Source organism: Alnus glutinosa, chromosome 3, assembly GCF_958979055.1.
Source record: "Alnus glutinosa chromosome 3, dhAlnGlut1.1, whole genome shotgun sequence".
NCBI classification, from domain to species: Eukaryota; Viridiplantae; Streptophyta; class Magnoliopsida; order Fagales; family Betulaceae; genus Alnus; species Alnus glutinosa.
The window spans coordinates 22409371-22434675 of NC_084888.1; the positions used below are offsets into that span (position 1 = coordinate 22409371).

General features: G+C 37.8%; 1 protein-coding gene across 4 annotated transcripts; it reads left to right on the plus strand.

Annotated features, from left to right (window-relative positions):
• The first annotated feature begins 606 nt into the window (after positions 1–606).
• LOC133864474 (phosphatidylserine decarboxylase proenzyme 1, mitochondrial) lies at positions 607–23589 on the plus strand. Of its 4 annotated transcripts, none has more exons than XM_062300816.1 (12): positions 607–1121; positions 2550–2638; positions 4038–4091; positions 4235–4300; positions 4709–4769; positions 5736–5845; positions 5952–6205; positions 7868–7974; positions 8740–8807; positions 21803–21880; positions 22359–22490; positions 23274–23589. In XM_062300816.1, the coding sequence occupies exons 1-12, from the start codon at positions 962–964 to the stop codon at positions 23433–23435; spliced, it is 1341 nt and encodes a 446-aa protein (XP_062156800.1). In that variant the 5' UTR covers positions 607–961; the 3' UTR covers positions 23436–23589. The 4 variants fall into 4 exon arrangements, 3 of the variants coding, with proteins under 3 accessions (XP_062156800.1, XP_062156801.1, XP_062156802.1); XM_062300817.1 differs by having other exon boundaries at positions 22359–22481; XR_009899515.1 differs by lacking the exons at positions 22359–22490; positions 23274–23589 and adding an exon at positions 20955–21579 and having other exon boundaries at positions 21775–21848.
• Positions 23590–25305: the final 1716 nt, after the last annotated feature.

Genomic DNA, 25305 nt, shown 5'->3' on the forward strand with positions numbered 1-25305 from the left:
AAAAACATTAGCTTTTCTCTGACTTATATTCTCTATTAAGAGAACCATTCACAATGATTATTAACTCATAATTTTATTATTATTATTATTATTATTTATTTTGTCATAATGAAAACAGATATCTATGTCTAAAGTTGCATTAACTAAATTAAGCTTTTTTTTTTTTTTTTTTTTGAGTTTTACATAATAAGCAAAGCCTATTTATAGAAGATAAATAATTGTAGAGAAAGTAAACATAATCCTGATAGTAATAGTAAAAACATAATCCTACTAGCAATAGTAAACCTAATCCTAAAAAAGAAAAGATTACAAAATAAATAAAAATTATTTATTTCTTTTATGTCTTTAGTTTGGTAATTGTGTTTTTAAAAAATTGCGATTTAAAAATGCAAAAAACTGTTTTTTCAAATCACGGACAATTAAATGCTTTTTTGAAAACACAAAATTTTAAAGACTAACCTGAAATTTTAAAGGTCAAAATGTAATTTTAGCAAATGCTTAATTACATTTTTTAAAAAATGACACAATTTAAAATAATTATTTTTAAATCGCACTTCTCTTTATAAAAATCCTAAACGCACCTAGGCAATAAACATCCCCAGAGAATACTACCGATACGAAGGTTTTCGCCTCTACAAAGAACCGTTGTTCCATAAACCACTCCCACAGAACACAGCCTCGTGCAACCTCCACGCGTCTCTTACATCGACGCCGGCGAGCGGAACGACGACTGACTCACGCCGAAAACCACCCCAGACAACGAACCCGCAAGAAAAGCAAAAAGATTAACCACTCTTGTAATAGATCAACTCCTTCTGTGGTCACTTTTCTTTGAGAATAGTTCTTCTGCTAAGTGAAATTCCTACTCCTAGGTTTCCACTTTCCTGAGTAGGTGCAATTACTGACTTCAACAGTGTTAAATTATAAAACCCTGAAAGCGGGACACCATTGTTTTTCAAACATGAAATTCAGGGCTTCGCACAGGCTCCCATTATTCCCTTACCATACTCGCCACGGTTACCTCCATAGCCAGCGTCGCTGCTTCAATTCGTTCTTTCAAAAGTTCCGAACAACCACTCAACCGCGAGCTTCTAACAATGGCAGAAGTGGCAGTTCGCAAGGTCAGTCACTTCTCCTATTGCGAGCTTATGTTGTTTATTTGGAATTTCAGAAACCTAAATGTACCTGTTTGTTTGTTTGGTTGCTGAGAAAATCGAAGGAGAACAACTGAAATAGGAATTTTGTAGTTTTACATTCTTTGCTGTTAATTTTCTATGGTAGTGCTTCGTACTCAAAAGCTACTCTCTTTTCATTTTTATTAAGAAAATGATGGTATATTTTGCTATCAGATGCAGTACAATGTATTATATATGTCAAAATGACAAGAGATGCCTAAGAGCATTCCCAATAGATTATGCATCTCTCACTTTTAGCTAGAATAGCTAAGCAAACTTATAAAAAAGCCTTCCATCCCATATCTGCTAAAAATGCAAAATAGACTTGTCTTGGATTTGTGACAAATGCATCTTTTTTTTCTTTTTTTCTTTTTTCACAAATAGCTTGTGATTATAATTAATTAGTAGTTATTTTTACTTCTTCACAAAAAAAAAAAAAAATATTTGTATAGGCGTTTATAGCCTTTTCCAATTTCATTGATGATATTAGTTTGAATTGAACTTCGTCATTATAGTAAAACAGTTCAAGGATTGCAATTCTTTCTATAGTAGGGTACATAATAGTAGTGATCTTTAATGGTAGTTAGAAAAATGACTGTTAAAAAAATTATTGCGTTAGAAAAATGACTATTTTAATGAAATGACATGCTAAAATATGATCGTTAGAAGAAAAATGTCCGTATGAAAAAAAAAAAAAGGTTTGAAAAAGAGGACAGTAAAAAAAAAAAAGTACAATGTACTGTAAAGGAAAAATGAGGGGTTCATCTCTTGTATATAAAGCCAATGTACTGTTGGTTTATTTTATCAAGCAAAATATAACTTGTTTTGCGGAGTTTTTCAGTTTTGAGTGATATTTGGCTCATAACTTCTTCGATCCTAAAAGATGACCCCTGCTTCTTCAATCTTGTGATGCATGATCGTTATTTGGTTTCTTGTGATGGTTTTTCAGTGATACTGTTTTGGTGATGATGGAGAATAGGGCAGTGATTATACTACTAGAGATAAGAGTTTTATTTGGTTTTTTTTTTTTTTTGGTAGAGATAGGTTTTAATTAAAATGAATAAAGTATTCTAAAATTTATTATTGTAATAAAATAGAGGAGTTTAGATAAGCTTGTGGAGTAAGGTCTTGAAAGGTGGTTAGCTAAGTTAGCAAAAGTGGGTTTTGGTTAGTCATTTTGCATAAAAATTTACGTAAACCATTGTGAATGCATAAAAATTTACTCATTTTGCATTTAATGAGTAAAATCCTAGAAAACTCAGTTTAATTCAGGTAAAAATTTGCACGAACAATATGGAAATTAGTGAATGTGATATTAGCTGCTTAGTTGTTTTCTGAGAAGCATGTGAAGCTTATAATTGGGGGTGTATGCAGGTGATTCTTTTCTGGTGCCTGGTGCAACCGTTGCTACCTTACTAATGCTTGGTTTTCTCCATGCGCGTCGGCTTTATGATGATAAGAAGGTTATTGGTTATATGCTCATTCCAAACTCATAATGCTTAGTGTATCTAGGAAGGTTGAACTGCATTTTTTGGGTTTAATGAATGCTAGTAGCCGCATTTATGTGCTCATTATGGACAAGACTGATAGAATTGCGTATGATATAAAAATGATTACAACTGTTTGAGCAAAAGCATCACTCCTGACTGATTCTGTTCAATAAATGGAACATATCATTCAATGAAAGCTCTAGAAACATGGTGCAAAGTGGGGTAGTTATTATCTTTAAATCTTAGTTCCCTTCTAACGATGTCAGAGTAAGTGCTCATTAATTCTGTAGATTGGGCCCTATGTTCAGTTTGTTGTATAAGTTTTAGGGTGAGGACACAGACAGAGTAAGGAATTTATCTTTGGTTTTTGGGGGGAGGAGGGTTGGAGGTATGGATGAAGCCATGCTTTTTATGAAGGGGGTTGGTTATAACTCTAAAATAAAATATTAAAAAATATATTGTTAAGCACTTGATTCGACTAAATCTTCAAGTTCTTATAATTACTTATCAAAAAAAAAAAAAAAAAAAACTTCAAGTTCTTATACAAAATCATGCTTTCTATGGTAATCCATGTCCAAAAATTATGTATAACTCAAAATACATACAAAAATACATATGTTCAACTTACTATTGTGTTTGAGAAGCTTCTTCATGTTCCGTTAGCACAGTCTTTGGGTGTTCCTTCTCAGCCCCCTGTCGGGGCCGTGGACTAGTACTCAATGGTGCTAGGTCGGGGAGGGGTTTCGGTTGCCCAGCCCTTGTCTGGTGGTGTTGGGCCTACTTTTTCATATCCGTTTGGCGTGGGGTGGTTCCCTCCCTCTTTTCAGTGGGTTTTGTTTCCATCGAGGCCATTCTCCTTGGTGTTGTAGGTCACTGTTGGGTGTGGTGTACTTCTAAAAGTTTTAGAATGGGTTATTAATTTTGATTTGTATTGAATATACTATTTTCCACTATAGTGGAAGCAAATAGACTACTTATTAACATTTAGGTTTCATTTTGTCCTGGTTGGTCAGCAAAAGGACAAAGAACCCTAATTTTGGAATCACAACTGATTAGTTATCTTGTTTTAATGTTGTTTCCTCTACCTCTTTCTTAGAAGCAATCTAACAGAATTTAAGCTAAATGCTAAGTTACATTGACATGGGCATTGGGCACTAGACATATGAACACATGTGTGCCTGCAGAGAATTTAATTCTGAAGGTGGACAAATATTTTGTTTGATAAGTAAGACATAGACGCACCAAGCACATGCCAAGTACTATATAACTGCATGAAACTAATGCATTTGTGTGTTTTGTATTAGATTTGTCCTACTATCATTTGTTTAGGTGGTTATTCATTTGTTTGATCTCACGTTCCCCTTGATGACAGATTGAAGAGGCACGAGAAAAAGGAATTGAATTCGAGTTCCAACCTGATGTAAAAGTAATATCTCTATTAACCCCACCCAAGTATTTTCGTTTTGTGATGCTTTCAGTTATTTTATGGCTAATATTTTTCAACTACACAGATGTTGTAGTCATCTTGTTCAACTTTGACATAAATTTTTTTCACCCTGCCATCCTTAGGCAACATTTCTGAGATTGCTACCCATGCGCTCTATCTCTAGATATTGGGGTTTCTTGACAGGCCTGGTGAGTAATCTTCCCATTTTATAAGCTGACAGACTTTTTATTTTTATTTATTTTTATTTTGTAAAATAAGCTGATAGACTTAGTCATGCTGATAATAAATAAAATTAATTGATGTTTCATGAATAGGTTTCAAAAATTAGGCTAAGATTGCTCTGGGGAATTATATAGGATTTGTTCCATTGAAGGAAGGCTTTTAAACTTTATGTAGCTTCAAATAGAGATTTATTTATTTATTTTTTAAATTTCATCCCTTTACTTATCAAGAAAAAAAAGGAGAGATTTTTTTCCTTTAGTATGAAATTCGATTGTTATAAATTTTAGCTCACATTTCTCACATACTTGTGTGATCCTTTTATGATACTATGTTATTTTGATGTGAATTTACTGAGTGGAAGAAAATGTTCTTAGGAACTTCCTATCTGGCTGCGCCCTTACGCATACAGGGCATGGGCTCGGGCATTCCATTCAAGTATGACTTTTTTTTTTAAAAGTATATTTTCCTTGTCAAGGCAATGAATTATTGCTTTCTTGTTACTGTAGTTGGGGGTTGATATTGCTTAGTACCTCCAAGTTTCAACTAGAATTTCAATTAAGTCCTTGAATGTTTAGATTTGAGCAATTTGCTTCTCCAAATTCCTTTAGTGTTTTAATCTAATCCTATCGCTAATAACAGTTTTTAATGAAGCAGATAGATTTCCTTTCTTTAGATATTTGTTAGTGTCTTCTAGGGAAAAGGCCCTGTTTATCACCGCATGAAGAAAAATTGGAGTTCTAACTGGTGTCTGATGTGGATCACAATCTAAGGCTGTAATGGAGATTTATTTAAATTCCTCATTCTTTCAAAACAAAAATCTTCATCACCAATTTTTCATCTCTCTTCGAAGTAAAGAACTACAATAAATACTTTAATTTTGGTACTCAGAGGAATGAAGATCTCAAATTCGCAATTTGACATTTAAAGAATTTTTTTCATCTAACTTTAGTTTCAATGTTGAAAGACTAGGATAAACGTCTTTGGTCTCACTGGTGGAAAAAATTCTACCATTGCCTACCATTGCCTCCCTCTTCTTTTCTTCCTCTCAACTTGTCAAGTCTCTTTATCACATAAGGGATAAATATTGGAGAAAGTCTACCGAAATGATAATGTGACTGGTATATTTTGTGTGGGAAATTAGTGAATTATCTCAATTGAAAATAAGTGATGAAATCGCATCCAATTCGGCTAGAGATTGTTATGGACTAAATTACTGGAACATCAGGGAACTTTTGAGAACTTTACTGCTCTAATTGAAACTTCAGAGAATCATTGAAATATTAGCATAACTTGAAGGTAATAATGTTTAATGTAGCCCCTTCTTATTTTGAGAGAGTTAGTAGAATCTATGCACTAATTGCTAAAGATGACATTAGAATTATGATCTTCTTTGCTTTATAGATTTAGAAGAAGCAGCTCTGCCCCTGGACGAATATGCTTCTTTGCGGCACTTCTTTGTCCGCACCTTGAAAGAAGGCTCGAGGCCTATTGACTGTGATCCACGATGTCTGGTAACTGGTAACCGACTTCTTGGACATCCTTATGTCCAATTTGTTTAACTCTAAATTGTTGCTAACTGTACCGTAACCTGTATGACTGTGTTCTATTTGATCATAGGTTAGTCCTGTGGATGGTACCGTTTTAAGATTTGGGGAGTTGAAAGGAGCAGGGGCTATGATTGAGCAAGTCAAAGGGTTCTCCTATTCTGTTTCTTCTCTTCTTGGTACAAGCTCTTTCCTTCCCATGATAGTCGAAGAGGACATGCAAGAAGAGTGTAGTGAACTGGAAAGTAATTCTAAAAGGAAGAACAAGAAGTCATGGTGGAGATTTTCATTGGTGTCTCCTAAAGCTTGGAATCCTACGTCAGCATGGTAATAAGATATTCACATCTAATAATTTATCAAAAAAAAAAAAAAGATATTCACATCTAATAATTGTTTGCTATCCATCATTAACATTGTACAGATATGGATGTTCATGATCTTAAGTACATGGTTGATCACTAACAAGCATAGATTGATTTATCTTTTGGATTTTTTCCTAGATTACTGTTTGAACATGTCACTTATAATGCATCACTTATGTGTCTAATAGAGCCACATTTTGTAGACGGGGAGAGAGAAATGTGGAGGAAGTGATTAAGAATAGGATTGTCATACATAATTCAACTCCTTACACACACACAAAGAAGACTTATATATCCCCATCTACTAAGCTTATTGCAATAGTGACATCTAACACCCCTCTACAAGCTGGAGCATGTATATCATATAAGTCTATCTTGGAACAAATAACCTTCAATCTATTACAATTCAAAGATTTTATAACCATATTGCCAGTTGATCTTTAGACTTCACAAATGGTGTAGACATATCTCTACTTGGTATTTTATTTCGAATGAAATGACAATCAATCTCAGTATGTTTAGTCATTTCATGGAAACCTAGATTAGAAACTATCTAAAGGGTGGCTTGATTATCACAAAATACCTAAACAAGAGTTGGAGCGGGAAAACTAATTTCTTAAATGAAATGTTGCAACCATGTTAACTCACTAGATGTTGGAGTCATTTCCTTGTACTCTGTTCTACACTAGATCGTCCTACCATGCAAACAAATTACCTTTTAAAAAAGGTATTATACGGAGCAGCATCAAGAGGCTCCAGTCTCCACTTCGATACTTTCTTGGTATTAAAAAAAGGTATTTTTCCCGTAAGGTTGAAGGCACTTTATGCATGTCATTCTTTATTTGTTTATTTTATTTCTTTTGTGTGATAAGGTAAGTTTTATATTGAAATAGAAGAACTGTACAAAATCATAGGGGGCGTATCCCAGAAAAATTGACCTCACTCCTGAGGGAATATCTTCTTTACCACAATACCAAGGAAACAAAAGTACAATAACTCTATCAAAATGCCTCCTCTGAAATCCCCCGTGATCTTGAACTCATCTGTTTTCCTGAGATGATGATTCAAGGCCTTGGAGGGTATTGATTCTAACTTTAACACAAAAAGTAGCGTTTTGTCATGGTAGGTTCTTGCATTTCTCTCTCTCCAAATAGAATATACTGTTGCGGCAAACCTTAATCTGCATGTCATTCACTTTTATGTAAATTTTATGGTAAATTTGATATTGCTTGTTTTATTTAGGATCTCACGACATCGAGTAATTATGGATTGAGTCCACATTCTGAATCTTTGCAATGAAAATGTCAAGCTTTATTCAATTTGTCTTACCAGACTTTAAATCTGTCATATATGATGAATTCAATGTGAGTGGTACTTGGTTCCATGAAATCGTCTCATTCCCCAGTTTAAGAAATTAAGGTTGGCTTAAAATGGGATCTAACACAGCATTGCCTGCATATTTGTACAGAAGTCTCTGTTTTTGCCATCAAGTTTACTTAGCTCATGATTTTGTCTTTACTTTTGATAATTGATTTATATTGGTCTTTATGCCGATATGCAACCATGTTTATTTTCTGCCACAAAATGAAATGATATGCAAGTTAATTTATTTGTTAAAACCTTGCAGTCCAATGAAAGGCCTTTTTTACTGTGTAATTTACTTGAAGCCCGGAGACTATCATCGCATACACTCTCCAGTTGATTGGAGCATCCTTGTCCGCCGGCATTTTTCAGGTAATTATTTAATTGAGGGAACTTATACATTAGAGTACATGGAAAGATGGTTCTCTTTATGTAGTTGTTTCTAAGTTGTGTTATATGGCTCTATTCTGTTAATTAAAATGTTCTTTATAACTAATATTTTTAGGTTGCTCAGCTTCCTTTTTGATTTGTTTGTTTGTCAATAATTTCATATTGGAAGTTATTATTATTATTATTTTAATTTTGTAAGAAGAGAAATCTACCACAATTGTGTTAAAAAAATAGCAAAAAAAAAAAATGGAAGTATGAAGCAAAAAACATGGGCAAAACGCTGAGGTGGTGTGCTTGTCTTCAGAAAATCTCTTCTGGAGATAAAAATCACAATTAAGTCTCTGTGAGTTGGTCTCTAAGAGAGTGTAATTCATGTCTTTTAGTGATCCATTGTCATGAGTCTCTTCATCCCCCTCTATCTGCAGTGCTCCCTGCCAACAAAGATCTTTCAATGGGATGAACATGGATAAATATTACCATTTTGTGCATTATTGTTATCTAGTGAGTATGTGCAAATGCTGTAGAAAACTGACTGCTTGTGTCTGTAATTATTTGCACATCATAATTCAAATTGCACATCATGATTCAGAGTCAACCTCAGCCAACAGTCAGAATACTTAAGAGTATTTTATTATTGATCTATATTTCACTTGATGTTTTTAGTCAAATTAGTTCCTATTCTATTAATATAGGGCTAATCTGATTTCTTTCCATTGTTATTGTGTACTATGATAATTTTCTTTCCAGGTTGCCTATTTCCTGTAAACGAGCGTGCTACAAGAACAATCCAAAATCTTTATGTTGGGAACGAAAGGGTAAATCTGATTTGTCATTTTATATTGAACATTCCCCAAAGTTCAAAATTGTTGTTTGTTATTATTGCTTTCTTCCTTGTACAATAATGGATGATGGGTACACATAAAGTTATTGTCAATAATTTAAATATCTACAAAAAGGGGGATGGGACCTAAAATTATATCTAAAATGGACATGATGAAGTTGAAAAGAAGAACAAAGGAGGAGATGAAGAGAAAATAGTACTATTCGATGGTGATTTTTCTCATTCGATTACATGTGATCCAATAGAAGAGAATACAAAGCTTAATATCTGAATAAAAGAGTAAATAAGATTGTAATAAAATCAAGGAGGGAAATCAGGGAGAGAATAGTTTCCATTTGACACTCCCCCTCAAGCTTAAGCATAGATGTCTTGCATGCACAGTTTGCATAAGGCTGAATGAAGAACAATACTAGATACTCCATTTGTCAAAATATCTGCAAGTTGTTCTCCTGTCTTCACATATGGTGTATAGATGATACCTTTTCGGAGTTTTTCTTTAATAAAGTGCTTGGTTCGATCATGTTGAACTGGATTGTGATCAATACTAATTGCAGCTTGATTGTCACAATGCAATCTCATAGGATCCTTGGAATCAAACCCAAGTTCTTTCAAGAGTATCTTCAACCATAATATTTCACACACTCCATGAGTCATGGCTCTGAATTCTGCTTCTGCGCCTGATCTAGCAACCACAGATTGTTTCTTGCTATGCCATGTAATCAAATTACCTTCCATAAATGTACAATATCCTGACGTGGACCACCGATCTGTAATCAAGCCAGCCCAATCTACACCTGTATAGGCTTCTATTTTCAAATGATCATGTTGAGAAAACAACAGTCCCTTACCTGGTGAGGATTTTAAGTAGTAAAGGATTCGGTAAATTGCTTCCATGTGAAGCTCTCATGGATAATGTATAAATTGACTTACTACATTAACAACATATGCAATGTCTGGGTGAATGTGAGATAGATAAATCAATCGGCCAACCAATCGCTAATATCTGCCTATGTCCACTAGAAGACTCTCACTAGTTTCTCCCAATTTAATATTCACCTCCACTGGATTATTAGTGGCTTTACATCCGAGCATCCCCGTTTCTTTGAGTAGGTCAAGAACATATTTCTGCTGGGAGAGGAAGATACCATGTCTCGATCTTGCTACTTCAATAATCAGAGAATATTTCAAATTGCCCAAAGTCTTTTATCTCAAATTCACTAGCCAAATATTTTTTTCAACTTCTATATTTCCTCATTATCATTACCAGTCAACACAATATCACCTACATAAACAGTTAAGGCAGTTAACTTTCCCTGTATAGAATGTTTGATGAATAGTGTATGATCTGCATGACTTTGGGTATAGCCAAATCTTTTCATAGCTTGGGAGAATCTCTCAAACCAAGCCCTCGGAGACTGTTTCAGCCCATATAGGGCCTTCTTCAATTTACACACTTTACCTTTGGTTGAGAGGAATTGGGGACCAAGAGAAAGTTCCATGTAGACCTCTTCCTCTAAATCTCCATGAAAAAAATGCATTTTTCACATCAAGCTGCTGAAGTGGCCAATCTAAATTCTCTGCCAAAGAAAGAAGTACTCGAATAGAATTCATCTTTGCTACCAGAGCAAAGGTCTCCTCGTAGTCTATCCCATATGTCTGAGTAAAGCCTTTAGCAACTAATTTGGCTTTATATCTTTCCACTGACCCATCGGCTTTATGCTTCAATCTAAATACCCATTTGCATCCAATTGTCTTTTTTCCACTAGGCAACTTAACTAGCTCCCATGTGTTAATTTTGTGTAGAGCTCTCTCATCTCTTCATGCATTGCTTCCCTCCACTTTGGATCACTGATTGCCTCCTGTACATTTTGAGGGATAAACGCAAAAGACAATGAATGTGAAAGGTGATTATAGGATACAAAGTTAGATAAAGGGTATTGAGTGTAAGATTTGACCCCTTTGCGTTGAGCAATAGGCATATTCATATTATCAACATGTATTGAATTTAAATCAGAGGTAGGGTTACTATTACTTGAGTCAGGGTCAAATGTTAGGCAAGCAGCATAAAAAATAGTCTTACTTTTTTAGCGTCTGGAGTAAACTCTGAGCTCTGCCACTGGTAATGGTGGCTCATACAACTCATAAGTAGGGGCAGGGATAGGTAAAGGGCTACCCATAAGCTTCTCTTCACTCGGACTCTCCCCTTGAAGAGGAGTTTGGGCAGATGGAAAATATAGTTGTGACTCAAAGAAGGTAACATCCATTGAGACAAAATGCTTCCGAGTGGGGGGGATGATAACATTTATACCCCTTCTGAGTAGGGAAATAACCCACGAAAATATATTTGAGAGCCTGGGGATCTAATTTACCCTGAGTCGGACCATGAATGTGAAGAAAACGAACACAACCAAACACCTATGGAGAGAAATCTTTGGAAGTAGATAAAGGTGGAGACAATACTTCCAGAGGTGTTTTGAAATCTAAGACACGTAAGGGCATCCTATTGATGAGATATGTAGCAGTGAGTAGTGCATCACCCCAATAAGATTTAGGAACATGCATATCAAGCATTAAAGATCAAGTTACCTTAAGCAAATGTCGATTTTTTCTGCTCATCAATGCCATTCTGTTGGGGAGTATCAACACAAGTGGTTTGATGGATAATACCATGGTCACAAAAAAAAGTACTTAAACTACTAGACATATAATCGCCCCCATTATCGGAACGGACAACTTTGATAGATGCATTAAATTGGGTTTGAATCATGTGGTGAAATATCTGAAAAATAGAGGACACCTCACTTTTATCTTTTAACAAATAGACCCGCGTGGTTCGAGAAAAATCATCAATAAAAGAGACAAACAACTGCTTACCAAATAAAGAGACCACTCGTGAAGGACCCCAAACATCAATGTGAACCAGAACAAAATGCGCATTGCTTTTTGTTATACTAGGGGAGAATGACACTCGATGATGTTTGGCAAGTTTACAAGTTTCAAATTGAAACTTAGAAACATGATTATGCAAAAATAAGGAAGGAAACATTTGTTGCAATAAAAGAAAAGGAGGATGCCCTAACCGCTGACGCTAAAGCCAAATTCTTGCTGCAGAATCATCTATCCGAACAAAGTGATAAGCTTGTGTGGATGAGCATCTAGATTGTACAGACCATCTCTCAAGCTACTACTGCTGATTATCCTCCCCGTAACTAGGTCCTGGAAAAAGCAATAATCAGAATAGAATATTACTCCACAATTTAACTTACGGGTAATACAAGCAATGGACAATAAATTGGCTGCAAAATTAGGTATATGAAGAACAGATGACAATGACATAGAAGATGAGACAAAAATGGAGCCTTTACCAGACACTAATGATAGGGAGCCATTGGCAATTCTAACCTTTTCCCTGCTTGAACAAAGATTATAAGAAGAGTGTAAGGAAGATATACTAGTCATGTGATAGGAGGCCCTGGAGTCAATGATCCAAGAATCATCAGATGTAGTAGATGCATTTAGAGAGTGGTGGTCAATTCACTGAGGATGCAGTAACAAATGTTTCCATTCGAGACATAAGCCGATTAAGTGTGTCTATATTAACGCACATATGACTCCTAGTTCTCATCCACTTCGTAATGATCAAGTCAAGAATAAGAGTCCAAGTGAATCTCATGATAAGAATCCAAGTGATAAGGCATGGGAAGATAAGTATAAGAAGAAGAATTATGGTTGTACATTTATCAATAAATAGAGTCCTAACTAGATGTGTATCAGAGTTAGAGTTAACTTGTAAATAACCTCATCATGTAATCTATATATATATATATATATATATACATACAAGCTCACTTAGATGAGCAAGGGAGAATATTGATCATTAACCTAATATTCAGAGTTCTTATATCGTATCAGAGCGGCAGAGCCCACTATAGACTAACGTCTTTTTTTTCTTTTGGCTCCCTCACTATGTCTCAATCTGGTTCCACAACATCCTCCACTGCCTCCCCACCCCACTCCATGAATCCTTCCTCTGTGATCTTCACCATCCCCAATATGAACCACTCCTTGAATATCAAGCTCTCTAACGAGAACTTCATGACTTGGAGAACTCAAATGTTGGCTTACATTAGAGGCCAAGAGCATATGGTTTCCTAGATGGCATCTCTCGACCTCCAACCCAGACCATCCCCAATACTAGCACCGATGCTGGTGCTCCTGTCACTATGGCCAATCCAGAATTTCTTTCTTGGTGTCAACGGGATCATATGATCCTCAGCATATGATCCTCAGCGTGCTGATATCCACGCTCACAAAGCTCCTCATCGTTCATGTCGTAGGATGTGCTACTGCCCGTGATCTTTGGACAACATTGGTAACCATGTTTGCCTTCCAAGCAAGATCTCGTGTAATGCAGATTCATTACCAACTTGCCACGTTCAAGAAAGGTAACTCCTCCATCACTAAATATTTTCAGACTATCAAGGCCATGAGTGATAACTTGGCTGCTGTCGGACAGCAATTGAACGATTTTGAAAGCATTTCATACCTCCTTGCTGGCCTCGAATCAGAGTATGATCGTTTTGTTACTTCCGTAACCACTCGTTTGGATCCATTATCCATAGATGAATTGTATGGACACCTTCTTGCCCATGAGATGCGTATTGAACATCATCTCTCAACCAATGAGCAATCACAACCATTAGCTCATTTTTCTGCTTGGGCTCCCCTGCCTCGTGGACGGGGCTATCGAGGCCGTGGTTCTTCCTTCAATAGACGCAGCACCTATCGTGGCCGCGGTTCTTCCTCCAGCAGCCGTGGTCGTGGCTCCTACTTCTCACAAGATTCAGCCTCATCTTCTCAGCCTATCTTTCAGCTTGTGGAAAGATCGGTCACACTGCCCCTAGGTGCAACCAACGACCTGATCCAGCATCAACGTCTGCATCTCATACCCACCCTCAGGCTTTTTATTCGTTTCCATTACTGCCCTTTGAGGAAAACTGGTATTTTGATACTAGTGCCACTCATCACATCACAAATGAGCTCCAGAATCTCAACGTGTCTTCCGAGGAATACACTAGCCCCATTAATCACATTGGCTCTGCATCCCTTTCCCTTTCTCAACACAAATTTCTGCTCAAACAATTGCTTCATGTTCCCTTAATCTGCAGAAACCTTCTTTCAGTACGTCAATTTGCTCTTGATAATTCAGTTATCTTTGAATTTTATTCCTCTCATTTTGTTATCAAGGACTGCAAGACCGGGACTCCAATCCATCAAGGCCCGCTTAAGCATGGCTCTATCAACTCTCTCGTTCGCCTGTTTCTTCATCAATAACTCAAGCACTCGTTGGTGAGAGGACTACCGCCCATTGTTGGCACAAACGCTTGGGACATCCAGCCTTTCGGATTGTCAACCACGTTTTATTTAAATTTCATCTACCAGTCTCCACTCATAAGGCAACCACTCCCTGCACTGCCTGCCCCCAGGCTAAGGGCCATCAACTGCCATTTTTCAGTTTATAATTCCATTATTTGTAATCCTTTGAGTTAATTTTTTCAGATGTTTGGGTTGGGCGGTCGAAGATCTTGATTGCCCGTAGAGGTGGCAACAAAGATGGCCGGTTCTTAGAGGCGGCAGTGTTTGGGCTGGGTGGTCGGAGAGGGATCATTTTGATCCCTGAGGGTCGTGGAGGATGGGGTTGGCGCAAGTTTTCCAGCGAGTTGAGGAAGATTTCTGCCTTTCTCTCTGATTCGATGGGCTGTGGGAGGGAGTCCTTGGTTGCGACAGTAATTCGGGGTGCAAGTTTGGGTACGACTCCAAAGTGGACGGGGCCTTCTTATGCAGAGATGGTGAGGTCGGATCGATCAACCCGGTGAAGGTGTCACCCACCGTCGAGGTTGACGTTTTAGGTTAAGGGCTTCGTCGGTGGAGCCGGTTTCTCTTGATATTCTTCCGATGGTGAGGCATGCAGAGGCAGACACGAGATCGTCGGTGGATTGCTTCACTTTAGAGTCTCCTCAGCTTGATCTATTGGACAAAGACCGGAACTTTCGTCCACTGGGTAAGAAGCTTATACCACGTTTGAATTCAAAATTCGAAATTTCAAACGTGCACACGTGGAGCAAGTTGGGCATCGGTTTTGACTTGGCCTTGGGTCGGGCAATAAGGAAAATTCTAGGCCGGTTTGCAGGGTCTGGCCTGGATCGAAAATGTTCAGGTTTTCGCTTGGCCGGTCTTATGTCAAAACCTAAAGTCTCCCGTCCGTCGAGACTCCTGGTGGAGATGATGCCAGAGTCTTCTTCTGTTATGGGTCAGCCTCCTGCTGGAGGCTTGGAGGCTGCTTCGTTGGATACCATAGAGGGTGCAGGTCCGGCAAAATCGGTTTCTCTTGGGTGTTCTCTTTGGCCGGAGCAATCGTTGCCGTCAGTTCCTGGAGCGGTTCCAGTTCTGGCTTCTTATGGGGGTGGGTCATGCAGCTCGCAGGTGGCTCCAAGCCGGGTTACAGCCTCTAAGCAGTTTCATATCCTCCCTTGCTGGTTTAGAATGTGATGCCTTCGGCAACTCTACATGTTTCTCCGGCTCCGGTTATTGTTCCTTGTTTTGCGATGGGCTCTGAGGGTTCTACAATGGGTTTTGTCGGGTCTGCCTTGGGTCTTAGAGTTTAGCTTGAGATGGGATCGCCGGAAAGGAGGGCTTTTCCATTCTCTTGCTTGACAGAACCCACATCCAAGCCTATGATTCAATACAAGCGTAAAGGGAGGAAGTCGAAGTTGGCGGTGGGTCAAGGAGATCACGAAGATGTGGGCTTTCTCAGGCGAGGGTTTCTAGAGTTGATCTCATCCTCTCTTCCTCAGGCAGATCGTGTTTTCTCAGGCGGGGGTGGTTCTAGTCGAGCTCGTCCTATCTCCCCTATGGAGTGGTCTTTGGTTTGCTTTGAAATTGGGCTCAGAACTAAGGGACAAGAGGATAAAATTGTTGCTTTCCTCTCTGCTCTTCATGAGGAACATAGGCGGTGGGATAAGTTTGAGGATTGAGAGTTCTAGGGGCTTAGGGTTGGGTTGTTTTGTGGGTTTTTCCTTGTGGGTCAGTGGTGAGGCTGTTGCCTCTTGTATACTTCGTGTGTTCTAGGGGCGCCTTATGCTGGTTTTTTAATAAAATTGCACTTATCAAAAAAGATATTTGGGGTCCTTCCCCAACTCTTTCTATAAATGGAAATCGCTACTATGTTTCTTTTATTGACGCCTTTAGTCGGTTTACTTGGGTGTTTCCCATTCAATTGAAATATGATGTTATGTCCGTCTTGATCAAATTTCAAACCATGATTGAACGCTTACTCAACTCAAAAATTAAAAGTGTACAAACTGACTAGGGTGGAGAGTTTCGCAACCTCAGTAAATACTTTCTATCCATTGGAATTGTTTATCGTGTTTCCTGCCCCCACACGCATCAACAACAAGGGTGCTTTGAAAGGAAACATCGACATCTCATTGACACGTCCTTAGCTCTACTTGCTGATAGCTATCTTCCCAAAACCTTTTGGGATGAAGCTTGTTTCACTTCATGCTATTTAATCAATCGGTTACCCACTCCCTTGTTGAAATTTTTTTCTCCATTTGAGAAGTGCTTCTCCCATTCCCCTGACTATAAATTCCTTAAGAATTTTGAATGTGCTTGCTTTCCTTAACTCAAACCCTATAATTCACATAAGTTTTCCTTACGCTCCAAACAATGTGTCTTCTTAGGCTATAGCTTGCATCACAAAGGCTACAAATGTTATCATCTCGAGTCAGGCCGAATGTATATCTCTCGTGATGTGGTCTTTCATGAAATTGTGTTTCCCTTCTTTACAAAAACATTACCATTTGTTTCGTTTGCCCCACACCCAACCCCTTATAGCTCATTCTCTCTTCCAATAGCTTCTCCAAACCTCTCGGGTTATCCTCCCATCTTTACCTGATACTTCCATCATCTCTCACTCACCTTCTACTTCTCCTTCACCTCGAGCCACATGTCTCTCCCATCCAACCTCTGGACTCGGCTCCTCCTACACTACCTCCTATGCGAACAAGATCTCAAAATAACATTTGAAAGCTATGGCAATTCATAGATGGAACTATCAGTTATCCTTTACCTCGGGCTTTACTGTCCGAATATGCACTTATAGAACCTACTTGCTTCTCTAATGCCGTCAAGATCAGTGAGTGGCACAAGGCGATGCAAGTTAAGTTCAATGCATTACTCAAGAATCGCACATGGTCTCTTGTTCCTCCAATGATGGCCAAGAATGTTGTGGGCTGCAAATGGGTGTTTAAACTCAAGAGAAAGGCTGGTGGCTCTGTCGAACGCCACAAAGCACACCTTGTTGCTAAGGGATTTCATCAACACGCTAGCCTAGACTATGGTGAGACTTATAGTCTTGTTGTAAGAACAGTCCCAGTGGATTCGCTATCTTTAACTTTTGGTTAGAATAAGTAATAAAAAGACTGAAAAAACGCCTCCATCAGATTCTGTAAACCAAAATGTAAAACTCGTTCATGTATAGTGTCATGCCAGATGAGGTGTGACACTATACATGAATGTATCATTATTTTATTTTATTTTATTCCTTTTCTCGTTTAACGCACTGGTCTTTCTCTCTCCCAGCATCATTTAATTTTCTTTTCTCTTTCTTTTCAACGAGTCTCTTCAACGCACCAATCTCTCCCTCTCTCACAACAATCACTGCAGTCTCTGTCTCTCTCTCCCAGCAAGCCATTGTTGGAGTCAATTCCTCTTTTGGGTTCATCTTCAATGCTGAAAATTCCTAAAAGAGGACCTGTCTCTTGCTCTTGTTATTGAAGTAGGAGCTTCTCAAGGAGGAACCTTTGACATTTCTCTTGTGCTTCATCTCTTTGTCTCATGGATTTGCTAAGCAGATCTTTGAGATGAAGTAATTCATCATCTCTTTTCCTAAGCTACTCTTGAACTGTCAACCTTGTTTGCTTTAGCTCCATGATTTCGTCTAATTTACGATTTCGCACCAGAGTTAGTGCCTGAGAAGCTATTTAATTGATTTTAATTTTTGGTTTTAGTTACCCATTTAATTATTTCAACTTCTTTCTTTGATATGTTGCGCATCTTCCTTGGGGTTAGTTTTAGTTACCCATTTAATTGATTTACCTTTCTGGTTCGTCATCTTTCTTTGATATTGGGTTGGGTCATCTTTCTTTGATTTTCATTTATGTTTTTCGTCTGAGCTTCAAGAATAGAAATTGTGGGATATTTGTTCTAGTATTCGTTCAAGAAGAAGGTTGTTGTTTTGGTTTTGTTTAATTTTAGTTGAAGAAGAAGGATGCTATTTGTTCTGGTTCTGTTTGTGGAGATGAGTGGATACAAGGTTTTAACAAAAAAATTACTAAAAATGATTATTTTGATCAAATAGATAGAAATTTAGATAATCGGTTGGAGGGTAGTTTTAAAAGTGGTTAGCTAAACTAGCAGAAATGCGTTTTTGTTAGCTATTTTAGATAAAAATTTACGCCATCCACTGTGAATGCCCTAAAACCTACTACTAAACGCATTGTATTGTCCATTGCATACTTTGCAGGTTGGTCACTCAAGCAAATTGACATTTAGAATACGTTTCTTCATGGTATCTTGTCTGAAGATGTATATATGGCTCAACCATCGGGCATTGTTCATCCAACCCATCCTCACCACATTTGCAAATTGCACAAGGCATTATATGGGCTAAAACAGGCCCCCTGTGCTTGGTTCTCTTGTCTCAGTGGACAACTACCCAAGCTTGCTTTTACTGGCTCCAAAGCTAACTCGCCTTTGTTCATCTATCACACAGCATTTGTGACTATGTATTTGCTCATCTACGTCAATGATATTATTATTGCTTCTTCTGTTCCTACTGCAATTGATGAACTGTAACAGCTTCTGTGTGTTGATTTTGCGGTTAAAAACTTGAGAAATCTCCACTACTTCCTTGGGGTTGAAGTACTACCTGTGAAGTCTGGTCTCTTGTTCTCCCAACAAACCTATATTTGTGACTTGCTACACAAAACCAACATGGTGGAGGCAAAGCCAATCACATCTCCCATGTCCTCATCTTCAGTTTTGTCTGCTTTCATGGGTGACCCTATGGAAGACCCATCTCTATACCGCAGCACAGTTGGCTCACTCTAATACTTGTCCCTCATTCGCCCAGATTTGGCTTTTGCTGTAAACCGAGTTTGCCCATTCATGCACAGACCAACTAAAGTCCTTTGGCAAACTGTCAAGAGGATCCTATGGTACCTCAAGCACACAGTCTCTCACGGGTTGCTACTTCATACAACTCCTTCAACCTCCTTCCAAGCCTTCTCCGATGCAGATTGGGCAGGCTGTCCTGATGGATGACACTCTACATGAGCCTATTGTGTCTTCCTTGGCTCAAACCTCATTTCCTGGAGTTTTAGAAAACAACCCACAGTCTCACATTATTAGAGTACAAATCTGTTACCAACACTGCAACTGAATTACTTTGGATCCAATCTCTCCTGCGGGACCTTGGAATTAAACTGTCTTCTCCACCAAAGCTTTGGTGTGATAACATTGGTGCCACATATCTGTCAATAAATCCCATTTTCCATGCACGTACCAAGCATGTGGAAATTGATTTTCACTTCGTTCGGGAACTAGTTGCTGACAAATCATTGGAAATTCTTTTCATTCCAAGCTCAGATCAACTGGCAGATGTGCTTACCAAGTCGAGAGTCTCAAAAAGATTTCATCTCTTATATTTCAAGCTCAACGTCCGTTCTCCCCCGCTGAACTTGCGGGAGGGCATTAATGTACATATGACTCCTAGTTCTCATCCACTTTGTAATGATCAAGCCAAGAACAAGAGTCCAAGTGAACCTCATGATAAGAATCCAAGTGATAAGGCATGAGAAGATAAGTATAAGAAGAAGAGTTATAGTTGTGCATGTATCAATAAACAGAGTCCTAGCTAGATGTGTTTTAGAGTTAAGAGTTAGAGTTAACTTGTAAACAACCTCATCATGTAATCTCTATATTATCATTTTTTTTTTTTTGATAAGTTGTAATCTCTATATTATCATTACAAGCTCACTTAGATGAGCAAGGGAGAATACAAATCATTAACCTAATATTCAGACTTCTTATAGTCTACATCTTCCTTGCTGAAAACACCAACAGATGTTTCCAATCGGGACATAAGTCAACGAAATGTAGCTACCTCTTGCATGCTTAGAATACTCGCATCAGCAGAAGTAGGAATGGAAAAATTCTTTTCTTCCATATAAGTATGATTGGCCTTGAGGCCTAGGTCCATCTCCTGAACGACCCCCTCAACCTCTTGCAGGATGGCCACGAAATCTCCAACAAGTCTCCCGACATCTTGAGCCTCGTGTGTGGAGAGTTGGATTCTCACTATGGGAGGTCACCTAACTCTCTATCCCCTTTTTGTGAGTTTCTGAAGTCTGACTTGTTTCTAACATCTTGAGTTCAAACATCCTACCAAATAGCTCCAATACACAACACTTGGGCTCAAGTAATAAAAGGAGATACTTAAACTCAACCATAATACTCAAATTCAACCATCAAAAAATATTGATCAATCTGCAATCAGCATCTGCAGGTCTTTTTTTTTTTTTTTACAAAATGACCTGCAGTTTAGGATTAGTTGTTGGTGAAGAACTGAATGACCAGTCGTTTTTGCAAGAACTGAATGACAGCACATAGAGAGAATTTGAACAACATGTCGTTTTTCATCATCAATAAAAATGACGTGTCGTTTTTCTTCTAGACACAGCCTCACCGCACCTCTACCGGAGAGTCAACGTCCGCCACCGGAGGATACCAATGATCCTCAAATCTTGAGGAATACTCCCAAAAGCCATTGAATAAGTAAAATTTCAAGGAGTGCTGCTGTTTGGAAAATGGCGCCTATTTGTATCTTTTGGTGCTTATGGTGGGAAAGAAATAATAGGAGTTTTGAAGACTTGGAAAGATCCTCGGATGAGATCCTTTCTTTGCTCTATCACTCTTTGTATTGTTGGACTTCGGCTTATGTCCATCCTTTGTATATTTTTTTTTTGACTTTCTCACTTGCTTTTCTATTTCTTGATAGGTATTTTCCCTGTATACTGCCAGTGTACTAAGGGGCGCCTTACGCTTTTTCTATAAAATTGATCTCATACCTATAAAAAAAAGAAAAAGAAAAAGAAAAAAACCATTCACGATCGAGTCATCAAGGAAACAAGCACCGGTGACCTCAAATCTCTGCTGTTCACCGGTGGGTCAGGCCCAAGCAGATGAACCTAGATGAAGCCAATGAACATCCAGTCGTACCACCATATAGACGCGGTGCACCAGTCCCACTATTAGTGGCAAGACAAAACACGATCCAGGAAAAGGAAGGAACCCAGATCACTCTGATACCAAGTTGAAAAGAAGAACAAAGGAGGAGATGAAGAGAGAATAGTATTATTCGATGGTGATCTTTCACATACGATTACAAGTATTAAATAGAAGAGAATACAAAGCTTAATATGGAAAACAAGTATTAGGAGATTACACTCAGAATAATTGAGTAAATAAGCTCGTAATAAAATCAAGGACAGAAATCAGGGAGAGAATAGTTTCCATCTTCAACAGATGATGCCAAAAAGTCTCTCCTCAATATGTGCCATCATATTGTCCTTTCCCCCCCATTTGGAACAGTTGGACCATCAACTGTTGATATACTGATTCAGGTAGATGTAACTTAATATTGCTACTGTATTTGCTGGTTCCTGCCAAAATTCTTTTTGCATCTGTCATTGCCATCAACCATCTGCCTCCAATTATTCATGAATGTTTAGAAGTTGTGTTATTCTTCAATGGCAATTAAAATTTTAATTTGTAAATGTTTGGCTGAACTATTGTTTACTCTTCTCTGTGCATTTCAGAGATTCTCTGTAATTCTTATGTCACCAGGTTGTGCTTGAAGGTCTATGGCAAGAAGGGTTTATGGCAATTGCTGCAATTGGTGCGACAAATATCGGGTCAATTGAGGTAAGTGGCTCTTTGCAGATGAGTTGATACAATATCTACTTCCCCCCCTCCCCTCTTTCCCTCTCCTCCCTTTCCTCCTAGAACGTGAATACATTAGAAGGCCTTTTCTACAGTAGTGGGGGTTACCAATCAGTAACGAGAAACTGCTAGGAATTTAATCCTACAAGCAACAACCTTAGCAATGTGCGGACCGCCAAGTAACTCATTCCAATGGCCAGTAGTGCATGGTATTTTAGGCTTTTAGCCCAAGAAAGTGCTCAATTATGGGCATTTACATTCAATGTACCTTTAAGGAAAATGAGATGGGATTGTTGATGAGATTACTTTCTGCGTAGGTGAAATTTGACACTGAGACAAGATGGCTGATATGCCCATCTTTGTTGAACAAAGATCATGATTTATTTGAAGTGAAGTAGCAAAGTAACTACTTTCATCTATTCCCTCTGATTTGACGTTTGTGTGAACTTGCATATGCCAGCTTTTCATTGAACCAGAACTTCAGACAAATCGACCAAGAAAGAAGTTACTGCACTCGGAGCCTCCGGAAGAACGGATTTATGAACCTGAAGGTGTTGGTGTGATGCTCAAGAAAGGGGACGAGGTTAGAGATGTACTGATTCTTTCTGAAATTTGATGCTTGGTAAATTTTGCTTTAAAGAGGACAAACTAAAAATAAAAAAAAAAAATCCGTTTTGAACTAAAGTGGGTATTATTTGATGAGTAGACAGCCATAGATGAAGCTGGAGGCTACCTTCTGTTTTATTCTTTTCTGAACCTTATCCTTTCTTGGTCAAAGAAACTGATGCAGGAAATGACTAACATTAGTGTTGGTTTATTTTTTTTATGCATGTGTTTTAGTTTTCATTTTCATTAAGGATTGCGTTTTTTTCTTTTCCATTAGGGTTAGGTTTTCTTTTTCTAATTATGCATGTGTTTTAGTTTTCCTTTTTCAATTAGGATTTGTTTAGTTTTTTTCCTTTTTCCTTGTTAAATTAGGAGTGTATCTTTAGTCTATATAAGGGATGTACACTTAATGGAACAATTCTGTTTTTTAGTATCAATAATATTTCAGTCTTCAGAGTTATTATCTGTTTGTTTCTTTAGGGCGACTATGGTCTTTTTGTTCCTAAGTTTTTCTTTTCAGTCTTCAACTTTTAACTTCTGCTACTATCGTACGCTCTCAAAACAATTTTAGTTCTGCGCGGCATCAAAACCTTAATTTTCAATTATTTTTCTGATTTACTGGAATTTCTTTTGACCATTGCCTCAATATGGAATTCCAAAAAGTATACAACATTGATCATAGGATGTGGATGCATTCTTGAACCTTTCCTTTTAAGAGATTAAAATCAGTTGTGGATATTGGGATACATTATTATATTCGTCCTTTCAGGTAGCTGCTTTCAACATGGGATCAACAGTGGTGCTTGTCTTCCAGGCCCCCATATCAAACTCAGTTGAAGATGGAGATTCCTCATTGGAGTTCAGGTTTTGCATCAAACGTGGAGATAGAATCCGAGTTGGCGAAGCACTGGGGAGGTTCCACGATCGGTAGCAACAACATTTATGAGTCATGATGCTAAATTGTTAACAGATATATAGTTTCAGGCAGGGCCCATCCCTCCTTTAACTATACATTATTTGACATGGAGTTTTGCACTATTGTATGATTTTATCATTATATTTTCCTTTTCTTTTCTTTTCCCTTCCGATTAAGTGTCTTAGTTTGTGGCACCCAATTCTCATTCCTTGTGCACTTCCTTGGGGCTGAGTTCGTTCCAGGCCATGAGACTCTTATGAAGTCTATTAGTTTGTTTCGAGAGTAGAGGGGAATGAATCTCTCCATGAGTTGCACTATTTACCTGAAGCCAAACGAGATCCATGGCAATAGCAGCGGAACAACAAAAAGGAATGAGAATCCTTATGATTAAGAAGATTAAGATTAAGTAAATTATTACGGTATAAGATAATTCTTATCCGTTCTTTAATATTAAAGGCAACAAAAAGATAAAGAGTGGAGTAGTGACAATTCAAGAAAAAATGTTCCACAGTTTCTATCTCTAAATGGCAAAGGGGGCATAGCAAGTCATCTTCTTGGAGTTGTAGAAACTCCTCTAACTTGGCTTTAACAGGGAGAACCTTCCATACTATATTCCATATAAGGAGCTTCAATTTGTCATGAATCTTACCCTTCTAATGTGGTCGTATTGTAACGTCAATAATAATTACTACTTACAATAGTACGAATCAATGTAAGATAGGTCTATATTGAGGGTATCGAATCTCAAAGATTGTGTTGGTTGCATTATCAAGTCTTAACAAAATTTACTTACTTAATTCTCCAGAAAAATGATTTGTAATTTTTGTTTTGAAACTAAGTGCTAAATTATAAATTGAAATGCAACTGAATGAGAATAGATGATATGGAATTGATTTCACCACTAACCTCGTAACGATGGCTATCGTATCAATTAAGGGAAACTCATTCTATGCATGATATTACATGTGTGCTTGTCAAGCACACAACAATGTTGTCAAGAAAATACCATCATCGAAAAATAAGTATAACCCACCTTTGATTAGCACGGATTGTCTACCTAAGCATAGATTATCAAATTTCTAAACTTAGTTACAAACAATCAAGGATTAAGAATAACTCATATTTGGTTAGCACAAATCGTCTACCTACATTACACTAAATTATGGTGCAGTACGATTTGTCTTCCTTAGGCATGGACTATCCAATTCTCATGATTGTATGTCAAAGAAAGCCGTTGCATAACCATTATTCGCATAATCACAGATAATGAAAATAATTTGAGTACAATCAAGATAAAAAGCTTTCTAAGACAATATAAGTATTTCATCAAGATTGCATATAATCATTAAAACCAATTACAAAAGTTGCAATCCTTTAGGATATACAACCATCATGCAATATGCAGAGAATCCCAAAGAGAAATCACAATTTAAGCCATTGATACCTGGAAAGGGTTACATCAAAACCCTATGAAGAGATTAGCTACTCATGGAGGTGCTGGAATTCACTTTGGTTGAAGAGAAATCCATCCAAGAGTTGTTGTCCACGACTTCCTGCTGAGAGAAGCTAAAAAAACTATGGAAAACTCAAAACTCTCTCTTTTGATTCCTGTGCTCGATCATCTGGCTGTGCCCTCGAGCACATGTGCACTCGAGCCACTCTGGTTGTGCGCTTGAGCATATTGCCTTGGCAAAAAACTTGTTGCCCCATTTTAAGCTCAAAATTGATCACTTCATTTATCTTTTTCCTTTGAAACCTGAAAATGCTTAAAACTCAAAAACAACACAAAACGTTATACTACAGAGAAGCCAAGGGGTTAACAAATGCGAGTTAAGGGACTCGAATGTGCAACATTCAGTGCTTATCACCTTCCACAGGTTCTCCC

Bases quoted from the DNA above. Each gene is read 5' to 3' on its own strand.
- LOC133864474 (XM_062300816.1), top strand. From the start codon at position 962: ATGAAATTCAGGGCTTCGCACAGGCTCCCATTATTCCCTTACCATACT. The intron at 4,092-4,234 runs GTAATATCTCTA...TGCCATCCTTAG, and splicing joins AGTTCCAACCTGATGTAAAA to GCAACATTTCTGAGATTGCT. The intron at 5,846-5,951 runs GTAACTGGTAAC...ATTTGATCATAG, and splicing joins ACTGTGATCCACGATGTCTG to GTTAGTCCTGTGGATGGTAC.